Source organism: Cheilinus undulatus, linkage group 4 (genome assembly GCF_018320785.1).
Source record: "Cheilinus undulatus linkage group 4, ASM1832078v1, whole genome shotgun sequence".
Taxonomy (NCBI): domain Eukaryota; kingdom Metazoa; phylum Chordata; class Actinopteri; order Labriformes; family Labridae; genus Cheilinus; species Cheilinus undulatus.
The window spans coordinates 54941419-54953765 of NC_054868.1; the positions used below are offsets into that span (position 1 = coordinate 54941419).

The 12347-nt window shown below is 39.1% G+C and overlaps 1 protein-coding gene across 2 annotated transcripts in view; it reads right to left on the bottom strand.

The window, feature by feature from the left end:
* Window positions 1-12347, bottom strand: part of wipf2a (WAS/WASL interacting protein family, member 2a) — a 33034-nt gene that overhangs the window by 15836 nt on the left and 4851 nt on the right. For both annotated transcript variants that reach the window (XM_041784607.1, XM_041784608.1), the window contains exon 2: window positions 1702-1846. In XM_041784607.1, coding sequence (XP_041640541.1) covers window positions 1702-1764 — 63 coding nt within the window. In that variant the 5' untranslated portion in view covers window positions 1765-1846. The remainder of the gene's footprint in view (window positions 1-1701; window positions 1847-12347) is intronic.

The following is a 12347-nucleotide window of genomic DNA, read 5'->3' on the forward strand; positions in this document are numbered from 1 at the left end:
AAATAGCAAAAAAGTGGAAAAATTGCAAATAGCAAAAAGTAGGATAAGAAAGGCAAAAACAGGCGAAAAAGTGGTAAAAATGGGATAGAAGTGGGAAAAATGGGCAAAAAGAGATGGCAAAAGTGGGATTAAAGCAGTGAAAATGGAACTGAAGTGGCCAAAAAATGAAGAATTGGCAAAAAATTGCAAGAAAGGGCACAGAGGAAAAAATAAAGTTTAATGATTAAAGGCAACTGTAGACATGTGGAGAAAAAACAGATTAATGTGACCTGCAATGGATAATTTCCGAGGCCAAGGTTTCCGCTTTAGGTTTTCTGAGGGAATAATATTTCAAATTAAGACATAAAAGAGCCACATGTGGCTTTAGAGCCATACGTTGAGTATCACTCCACTAGATAAATGTGTATGAAGAGTCTGTATTAGCTCTAAAAGTTCCTGTTTCATCATGTACCCTACTTCAGTAGGCCCAAAACATTGCATTGTACCTTAAAACATTAAAATCATGCACATGGATTTGTAGGGTGAATGGATTTGCATCCACATGTATAGTTTTTGCAATGCAAATCTATGTGCAAGGTAAAGGACTTACTATGCACGACATTATCAGCATCATATCTGCATGGCAGACATGATCTATTGGCTTTAAATATCAGCCGTGTTTGAGAATAACTGTGGCGTTCTAGGCCGGGCCAGCAGACCTGCAGTACTGTGCAGAACTTGTGGCACGTTTGGGCCAAAAATTAAGGCTGAAGTAAGGTGTAGATGTGGAAAGTAAGCTGCCTTGAGGGAACCATCAGGTGGGAAGGAGGACTGACACAACCCCGGTCACACTGTGATGTCCTCGCATATTACCAGGAGCATGGGAAAATAATGTGTTAAAAAGTCCAAACTTTTAGGGCACAGTAAGGGGTGGATATGGTGGTTAAGCATGGGCTTAGGCTCGTCCAGGTGGGTGGTAGGGTTGCCACGAGCCCCTAGGCGATCTGCGGAGGTCTGACAACAGCTAGCAGTCTCCAGGAACGCTTCCAGGTGTGAAGAGGCCCGGACAGAAGAGATGCTTGACCTTAGCAGCCAAGCCATGTGTGCAGAAATGTGTCAGTACACATTAAGGTATGTTTACACTTAGATTAAGGATTACCACAAGGTACTGGACTGCCTTCAACAGATGTTAATCTGCTTCAATGCAAGGAATTAACACAGGATGCACAAATTCATCTGTTTAACATCAGCAGATCCTACTCCCACTCACATACACCGGCTATCTCCAAATAATGCCGCATTAACAGATTTCTTTATCTGTTGATTCAAATAATAAATGCTGATATTTAGAAACAGAAATGCTGAATTAAATCAGACATATACTGGGCAGAGGTGGCCTACTGGACAAACTCTGAGCTGTTTTTACGGTCTAACAGGAGAGAAGGGGTGCAGATGGCATAGTGGTTGAACAATGGCGGCCTGTGGCTCCTTTCCTTTCTATTTCATTCCTGTTTCCAACTCTATCCACTGTCCTTGTCTTTTAGAAAAAAGACCAAAAATGCATCTTTAAAAAGCAGGAGAGAAAATGTTGGCTTAGTGAAAAACTCCTAACAAAGGAAGTGATAAAAGCATCAGCTATGCTTAATTATGATTCTCAACAGTGGAATAAGTCCCATTTTTCACTATCTGTAGTATAAATAGACTCCATATCAGATCACTGACCTCGCTGAAGGTTGGGGGAGGAGGGGGTCCTGGGGGAGGAGGGGGAGGGGGAGGAATAGGCATCCTGTCCCTCTGTTGGCACCTCTTTACGGGGGATTCGGACCGGTGTCTTCACCGTCTCAGCTGGGACACCACGCGATGAGTCCTGCAAAACAACACAGAATTAGATCTGACTGATAGGGATGAAAAACACCGAGATACCGAAGCATCCATCAGCGTGCAGCTGAACAGATCGGCTCTGCTCTGGAGGTCAGGTTTAAAAATAGAGGAACATATGAAGCAGTCAGCAGTGAATAATGAAGTGTACATGCTGCTGTGGCCTCAGACATTACCAGCTCCAGTCTCTGACACAATGAAAACATTTAGACTTAAACGTTCATCGCTCATTCACTACATATGCACTGTTTTAGTTTACTATAGCTCATCTCAGTTAGCGCTCCATGTGTAGGAAACCTTCCTGACTTCATCTAACTCAGTGGTCCATCCTCAGGACCAACCACCGCCACCTTAATGAGCAACAGCGAGCCAAATGTCTGCTTTAAATACAAATAAAAACTTTTTTTTTTCTTCTCGTGCTTGAAAAGTAAAAGTGATATGAAAAAAGCACCAAAGTGTAAAATATTTGGATAATTAATTACGAATATGTACATTTAAAATTTTGTATTTCTTTCAAGAGATCTCAAGAAATCAATGATTTATCATGAGAAAACTTGAGCTTCACTAAACCAGAGAAAAATGTTGGCTCTCTGAAATCACACCCACTCACCAACCAATCGATTCATCACTAAGGTATAAAAAAAAAAAAACAACAGAATAACCCCTGCATGCGGTCTCTCGACCAGCCTAATCTCTAAGAGTGTCCTTATAACACCCTCCTAGTAATCTAAAGAACTCCATAATAGTCATGATAAGTTTTTGCAGCATAATAAATCAGGAACTAAGAAGTAGAGTTGCTGCTCCTTTGAACTGAAAGACAACTGAGGTGTTTCAGGCATCTGATCTGGACTGGTGCCTCCCTTAGCAGGTCTTCTGAGAGGAGACCTTAATGAAGACCCTGGAGGATTTATACCCCTTGTGGTCTGGGGTTGCCTCAGGATCCCCCAGAGGGAGTCGGATAGATAAATTAGGGATGCACTGATACCAGTACTAGTATCAGGTTCTGGTGCTGACACCCAGCCTGGCAGTCATAAAATGTAGCAGATACTGAACTTGGTGTTATTTTACAGCAGGGGTGTCAAACTCAAGGCCCGGGGGCCAAATCCGGCCCATGGAACAGTTATACGCGGCCCACCAGATCCCATCATATTTTTATCATAACTGGCCCACTGGTGTGAGGTCTGCAGATTTCCTCTATTTTAAAAATGTAAACTTAACTGTGATGATTAAAATATCCCTGTTATGTTGTAAAAATTAGAAAATGTAAAAAGGTAATATCATTAGAAAAAAGGCAGCAATGTGGGGAAATTAATTTCTGTTTTCATTTCATTTTCTTAATTTTGCATCTCACAGTTATGACACAAAGTTATGGTTATGACTTCCTATTTTTTATGTTGTCCTTTTCGATTCACAATTTTGACTTTTATCTTAGTTTTTTTTTACATTTTAGATCCTCAATTTTAAATTCTTAAGTAATATTTTGACCTTTTGAATTCATGATTTTAAATTTTTTCTCACATTTTGACCTTTCAAGCTCCCTACTTTGACTTTTATCTCATAATTTGACCTTTTTAGAGCCTCAATTTTAAATATGAAGAAATATTTTGCCCTTGAAAAACGAAAAAAAAATCTCACACTTTGATGGTTTAAACCAAATATTTTGAATTTGATCTCATATTTTGACCTTTAAAACTCATGATTTAAAATTTTGTCTCACATATTTTCCTTTAAAAAACATTTTTTGGCTTTAAATGCCATGTTTTGACCTTTAAAGTTTATAACTAAATTATTTTCTCAGATTTTGAGCCTTTAAACTTATCATTTTGACTTTTTTCCATGTCAGAATCATTTATCATCAGTTCTAAGGTGTTTTCCCCCCATAATTAATTGCTGGAGATAATGAGGTTGGCAGTTTATGGTTAAATGTGGACCCTGTTCGGCCCTAAGGTTGAACCCAAATTAATTCAGAATTCGGCCCATGCTGTCACTACTTCTGACATCCCTGTTTTACAGCATGACACCTCTTATCTTTACTGAGCAGGTTAGACAATCTGAAGCAGAATTTCATTTACCAGCCAGGCTGGCTGGTAAGTGAAATTTTTTACCGGCCAGGCAGATATTTGACCAGCCAACCAAATAACAATTGCTTTTAAGTGTTGTAATTTGCTATCAGTATTATTTAACATCATTTTGGGTCTTGTATGCGATTCTCAATCAATATTTTAATAGTATGCACTAATACTAGCAATAATGTATGCTAAAAGAGACAAAAAGTGAGTAAAAAGACCCTTATTATGTGTAGAATAACAAATGAACATGCTTCTGTTGATTCTTGTTTTTATAACGTCACAATTCCAACCCTCCTTTATCTGGGCTAGGCAAAATGACTCAACAGATACTCTGTCAGAGTTACTTTAAATTTTATTTATGGTTTATCATTTATTATTCTACGTTTCTTACAAGTTTAGTTTTCTTACGTTCGGTTTAGTTTTAAACCTTATGGTCCACTTAAGAGCCTACAACAAATAAATGTATTTATTTTTTTGTATACGGTCTTCATTAACAATCTAAATGGACCGAAAAGAGACAAGAGAAAAAACTGTCAAGGCGCATTCACAGCGCGGTTTATCTGTAGTCTGGACATGGAGGCGTGAGCATCTCCTGCTCTGACTGCAGCTAAGAGGGACTGCTGCGCGAGGAGTGGGCTGCCTGTCAGTGCTTTGGGATGGGGAGGGGCCCACGGCAGCACCGAGGGGCGCTACAACGATACGTGCTTCCATGTCAGAGTCTTCAAAAGTCTCCAGTAACACCAGAAAAAGTTGCTAGATTTGTCGCTAGTCGCTTTTTAGAAAAAGAGTCGCTAGAGGGTTCTGAAAACTCGCTAAATATAGCGACAAAGTCGCTAAGTTGGCAACACTGCAATGAGGTACGGCTACAGGAACAACCAGCTAGCCACCTCGGCGCGCTGTCAATGACGTCATGACTGACGCACTTACGTGACCAAAGATCATCTCGGCCTGAAATACACATTACTCTACCAGGAAACCAGCCGATACCAGCATCGTTCTCTAGTAACAAAAAAAAAAAAGAATTTTTCGCTGGTAAAAAAATAACTCGCCAGAGTGCCGAGTGCTCTTAAAAATTTACCAGCCAGAGACAAAATCTATCCGTAATTGCTGAATGGCGAGTGTTAGTTTTGGACCCTGATCTGGAGCCACGTCTACTGTTTGGTGATATTTATATAAAAAATTAGAGCAGACTGAAAACTCCACACCGTTAAATCATTAAGAAGAAATGTGAAAAACATCAAAATTACTGATTAATTTTCTGAACGATTCTGTAAAGGCTTTAAGTATTCATAGTTGTACTCGTATGTGTCTGATCTCTTTCTTGATTATTGGTCGTCTGTTTTATGCAGCATGAAAATGTTGAAAAAAAAAATCAACTGTGGTGTCTCAAGTAAAAACCGTCACTGAAGTTTGCATGAAGGAAAGAAACAGGATATAAATATTTAGAAATATTTCCTCATAGGGATAACACATCGTGACCATATGAGATTCAGGTCAGGGTTGCATGGATGTTATGTTAAAGAGAAAACAAGATGTGGAGCAGGATCCCAACACTCTGCTCCGTCTCAGTGGAGACAAACAGCTGATCCCAGCGTGCTCTCGTACAAAACATTCTTGGGAGCAGGAAGCTGTAACTGAGGCAGCGCCTGGGATACACCACAGAAGAAGAAGATAAGCATTTGAACAAAAAAAACGAGGCACATGAAGACATTCTGCCCTGAGCCTTGATAAATATCTACCATAACTCAACGCTGCAAAACTGAAGGGCACCACTGATGCTCTCTGACTGAAACGGCCATACAAAGACCGTAACATGAGGCTGTCCCAAAACCTTCCCACAGCAAACACTGAAATTGTCACCAGTATGCACTCATTGCAGAAACAGTGTGCTAAGCAAGAACATGGACACAGCTGATAAAATGTACTGAGACTAGGGCTGGGCGATTATGGCAACAATCTAAATCATGATAAATTGAGCTCTTTACCTTGATTATGATTACTGAATGATTATTCCACCCCCAACCTCCTAATCCATTTGTTCTGAAAATCTTTTCTTGTAAAAGTCATGTTTTCCAAGAAAAGTAGAAAATAAACAACTTGTATTTCTTGTTAACAAAATAAATTATTTTATACTGTTGTATAAAAAGCAGAAAATAACTTTTCTGCTGCACAGTCGGCTCTGTGTTTTAGTGGACTGGGTGGGAATGAGTGCATGACTAGAACTTCTTCTCTTAGGTTTACAGCAGGCTACATGCCTTGCAACACCTGGCGACCTATCCGTGACTAAACAGCCAGTAGTTTGTGTTTAAGAGGGTGGTGCATTAGTAGAGAGAGAATTACAAGGGAAGAAATTGAAATAATTGACACAACAGGTTTATGTCGACTGTAGGCTCTAAATGTCAGTTTAGATTATTTTTCGATTAATTGCTCAGCTCTAACCGAGACACAAGAGTAAAGAGCAGCACATGTGTAAGGCAGGAATGAAAAGATTTGTATTAATAAGAACAATCTGCAGTACTATGAGGTGGGAATCCTGGGACATATAAATCAGAGAATTGTAGTGATCTTACAAATATATGTTTTTAAAAAAAGTGTGAATAATTTTAAAGTACTGGAAGTCTACTCATAGAGTAATCAAAATGACCTGAGGGGCCCGATCCAGGCCCAAGGGCCTCCAGTTGAACAACCTGGGTCTACGACAAACAGAACCCTAAGAGGACATGAGGGGTGAGGGAAAAAATTGCGGTAAAGTATCGCAGTATTTTGCACTGCAGTATATCATAGAGCTGTGAAAAAATATTGATACGGCAATATATCGCGATACTTTGACATCGACGCAATATCGATACTCCAACTCTTAATAACGATTTTCTGGTAAAAAATAACAATTCATATTTTAGCCGAGTTGTTAGTAAAATACCACAAACAGCGAGTTAAAGAAAGGAAATGCCATTTGCAAGCTCTGTCTTGCTGCCGTGAAATATAGCGGGAACACCACCAACGTATTGTGTGATTTACATATACATCATCTATATTTTTCTTAGTTAACTGTGTAGAATATCGCAATATATCACAATATCATGATATCTTGATATATCATGATACTATTGTATCCTGACCCAAGTATCATGATGCGTATCGTATCGTGAGGTTCTTGCCAATATTCACCCCTAGTATATCATATCGAATCTTTCGCCATATACCCATTATTTTCAAATTAATTTCTAATATGAACTAGGACTGGGCAATTAATCGAAAATTAGATTAAATCGCAGTATGGCCTGTTGCAATTTTCAAATCGCACTAGGTGCAATATTTCTTTGACCTGAAATTTGTGTCAAAATACCAGTTTAAAACTTTTTTTTTTTTTTTTTTTTGCAGCAGAGATGTTATGCATGATTTATCATCCAATCATTCAGGTGCAATTTTTATGGAAGTCTACAAAAAAATCCTACATTATTAATTTTTGTTCTTTTTTTCTTTTCAAATATAAGAATGGCAAAAATCCTTCAATGAAATAATTCAAATCTAATTTGCAATAGGAGTCAAAATCATCAGAATTAGACACTTTTAAATAATTATTCAGCCCTCGTTAAGGAATATCAGAAAGTTAAGGAATAATATCATATCAAATCACAATATTAGGGGAGAAAATCAACTAGATTATTTTCCGAAATTGTTCAGCCCTAATATGAACTGAATTCTATGATACTGGATAAATAGCATCAGTTACTTTTCTGTCCACTTGATGGTTCTGTTGCGCCCTTTCTACCGTGAGGTCGGCAGAGGTCAGTCATAGAGCAGGAGAAAGTACAAACAACGTGGCAGCAGCAGGGAATGGGCATTAGGAATGCAAGCAGGACACCGACAACGTGGACATGACACATGTAAATAAAATACTGCAAAAATACGATAAAAATGAGGGCAAGGCTGATGCTAAATCAGCTAAATGGCTGAAAAAATGGTATAGATCACAAAATATAGTAACGCAATACTCTGTGTATGGCAAAAATGATTAAAAGGGAAATAATATCAAACTGTGGCAAAAGTATCGTGATAATATCTTATCGTTGGGCCTCTAGTGACTTCCACCCCTAGAGCAGGGGTTCTCAACCTTTTCAGCCCGTGACCCTGAAAATAAAGGTGCCAGAGACCAGGGACCCTCACTGTACCTGAAGGTGGGTGAACACAGCCATGAACATTCAAGAATAGTCATGTGGAGACAAGGCCGTCTATAAGGGGGGGAAAAGAGAGAGCTTTCTGGGGCCCAGCCAAACTGGGGGCCAAAAACAAAATCACAGTCTATCGTAAAGTTAAACTGTGATATCCTTGTTTTATATTTAACGTGAAAAAATAACTCTTATCAATTAAACAATTCTCTTTTTTAAATAATTTGCATAGTATATAATCTTCTTCAAAATGTAAATCTATTTTGTAAAAAAAAAAAAAAAAAAAAAAAAATATATATATATATATAAATATATATAATTAAAATGGGTTAAAAATTGAAAAAAAAATGGCTAATAATGGCAAAAGGGGGTGGAAAGGTGGTGAATTTGGATCTTAAAAGTAGCAGAAATGGGTTACAGTGGCAAAAAAATGGGCATAAATAGTAGTGAATGGGAATTAAAAAGTGGCTGAAAAGGCTTTAAAAATGGCAAAAATGGGTAGCATTCTGGTGAAATAGGAAGAAAGTCAATATAAACATATATATATATATAATATTCTTTATTGCACATATTGAACAAAGACAACTAGAGAAAACAGTGCTAACTGAGAAAGAAAATAAGGCAGTTATTGGCAGATGTTGGTCAAACTGGTAACAATGGGCATATCAGATAGTGAAATGTGGTTAAAATGGGAAAAAAAAATTGCATAGAAAGTGTTAAATGGAGTTAATAGTGGCAATAATGTGTCAACAGAGGCAACATTAGGCTTATGTGTCAAGAATTGGTTTAGAAGTGGCAAAAACAGGCAGAAAAAAGTGGTGGAAAGAATTTAAAATGGCAAAAATAAGCGTAAATGGCAAAAAATGTGTTAAAATTTGTGGTAAAAAAAATAATGAAAACTGGTTAACTTTTTTGGCAAAATTGGTGTAAAGTGGCAACAGTGGAATTCTCAAAATATTCTTGTTTTTTTTTAGGGGAATCTGGAGACCCCCTCTTGGTGTCTCGCGACCCCCAAGGTTGAGAACCACTGCCCTAGAAGACATGCATCCTTACTTTAAAATCTTTGGATAGCAAAGCTGGTTTTCCCCAGTTAAGTAAGAAATTCCTGGGAAAATAACCCAAATGTTCCATTCTATCTAAGGAAAATGAAGTAAATACTTAACGTATGCATAACCATGTAAGCTCCATAAGCCAACATTCTTTATCAAATACATCAGTGTGGCTGATTTTTTAAAGAATTAGGGTTGTGGTTTATCTTAAGGAGGTTGTAATGAGTTCTGATACCCAACCAGTTAAGAACCACTAACAACAAACAAACCATAATCTAACAGTCAAGGAGAGCAGCTGGACTGTCGCTAACAGCTAGCCAGGTTTAGCTCATGTACTCATCAATAGATGCAGCAGCTTATCACTTCAAACTCTGTCCATAACTTTCTACAGTGCCTGGTTGTAATGTGGTACTACTGCCAGAGGGGGGGCTGTAGCACATATAAATGCAGAGGGAGAAGGTGGCAGATCAACGTTTGTCCTTTGGGTGACTTCCTCCTACTCTGAATCCAAGGTTCCTAGAAGTCTGTATGAAACTAGACCAGAAACATCAGCTCCTGGTCTCTGTCCAGTCCAGTCCACAGATTTAGAGATGGTTGCTGTTTGTCAACATGGCCGACATCAGCTGATACTGCTGTCACACCACTGCATTAACGTACCCCTCCTAATGATAATGTTTTAGCCATTTTCACATCTGTTTAATCTGCTTCTCATATGAATTAAAGATGACTTTCTGTGAAGATTCAGCCCAGTCCTGAGTTTTCTCTCTGCTCACCGTACCCAGAATCCACCTGTACCTGAAACTGCTTTAAGTGTGTCATCTCTGCACACAATACCGACCGAGGTCACGAGTTCTCCCCAAACCAGTTAGCAGTCTGGGCCCATTGTTGGCTCATGCAGGCAGCTCTGTCCTGCCCCGCCCTCACCCTCCACCGCCATTGCTCCATTCCTCCAGCAGCCGGGCTGAGAGTGGGGCCGGTTTTCACTGAGAGAAACTAAAGGAATCTCACCCAGCAAGCTCGCCAGTCAGCCCGTGACGTGGTTAAGAGGACAGACGCAGAGGCAGACAGAAACTGGGAGTAAGGGGGGTTAACAGTTTTTCTGGAGGAAATGTTAAAAGATCTTTTGTTTTCAGAAAGTCTAAATCCTCAGTGGAGAGATTTTAACGCTTCTAGTGTTCAGTTTTAAGCAGAATTATTCTGATGATTCTGACACGGCTCTATCTGCTTCTCGTGATTAAATCCACTGTTGATAATTTCCTGTTTAATTTCTATGCTGTTTGAACAAAGTGTTGATCTTAAAGGCAGAGATGATGCTGTGAGAAGCATTCAGACTCAACACGGACGTTATCATCCTCATCTGCTGGAATCAGCTGTGAAAACAGCTCCCAACTTTGCATTAAGTCCCACTGGTCAGAAATATCAATCTAATGTTGAAATCAGCAGGATGAAAGTCAGTAGTTAACAAGCTCTCTTTGATGCGTTCAATGTCAGCTCAGGGAAATGACTATTAGGTGAACTTAAATCAAATGTCATGATGTGTTTGAATGTAACTTCAAGAAAAGGTAACTTCAGTTTTTGGGGGTCAATCTGACTAAAGCAGCTGTTTGGGGGTTACTCACTTTTCCTGGTTAGACACAATTTGCAAAACTCCACACAACCTGACTCTGAAACACATTTAGCAATGTAAAGTACTTGTGATGTATAATGGTGACCACTGGGGGCAGAACTGAGGCTGTTTTCACATTAGGCTCAATTGTTCCAAACAACGCCGTGCCACGGCTACTCGCTCTGTCCCGTATCCGGGCACGATTGCATCCACATCTCACCAAAACCGTGCCAGAGTCCACTCAAACCGGACTTTGGGCTCAAGTGCACTCAGATCCAGGATCAGGTCCCTAGTCAGTAAACCAAACCGAGACGAATTTAGGCATATACATAAAAGTCTTTTGTCATATCAGCGCTTCATCCACATGGAAAGGGCGTTTTGGGAGACTGTAAACGCTACTTTTTGAAAACAGGTCTCAGAGTGAACAAATCCGCAAACGATTACCGCTTTGTCTCCAAGTGGATGGCCAACCGCACCTTTCTTGAAACGATTACGTTACACATAGCGTAGCCCACTTACCCCGCGTGCGCATATCGAACCAAAACAACAATGGCAGATTACAGGGTTGTGTTCGTGCTGCAGAAGCTACTGAGCTTGTTATGGCTTTTACAGTAAAACTTGATGCTCCTTTACCACCACCAGAAACACACACACCAGATGTTCTTAAATCCAACGAGAGTTTGGCTGTTTACAAATTGGCCTCCTGCATACTCCTGCCAAACGCAGTATGCGTACTGCGTATTGCGTACTGTGTACTGCGTTCGACAGTAGTATGCAGTATGAATGCCAGTCGGACGTTATTGTGTAGTGTGCTTGGCCCGGTTTAGCTGGTTTCCGGTACACAGAAGTACGTCATACCCTGGTCAATATTAAACGACGCTACAGAGTTTTCCATCCATGTTTCAGGACCCCTCAGAAAAAAACTCTTTTCAACTATTTTCAGTCACTGGCTTGTTAAGTACATTCATATTATGTAGTTTGATAGATTGATTTGTTTTTTTGTGTATAAACAAGTTTTGTTTTTTTTTGTCATTTCTTACTATTTAGTTTCATGTGAAAAGATGAGTCATGCTAGCAAGTGTAGCGAGCTAACCACTAGCCAATACATGTAGCCCTACTGATAGATACACTGCTTAAGGATTAAAAATGATAAGTACACAAACTGTTTTCTGATTCATTTTACATAAATCTTCAAATTAAGACACAAAAAAAGGGTTTGGGTGGGTGAAATATTTTCAAAAAATGTCTTTTTTCCAAGGTGGGGTTAAATGGTATAGGGGCCTCTAAAAACAGCAATATAAGCTAACTTTGAACTTTGAAGAATTTCTTGATAATTCAGAAAGTTTGGCAAAGGGGGGATAACTGTGATGGAAAGTTTTACAGCATATTTAGGCTACAGGCATTTCTTTATACATTTGTTTCATTTTGGTGAGAAAATATTATCTTTATTTCCCTGGTAGTCACTGTAGATCCATTTAAGCCCACCTTATGTGTTTCAATAGGAAATAATGACATTTTGAGGTTTGATAGCTTTTCACTGTAATCCTGTGTTGGATGTTGTTAAACCTCACTAACTTCGTTAACACGAGTACATCAC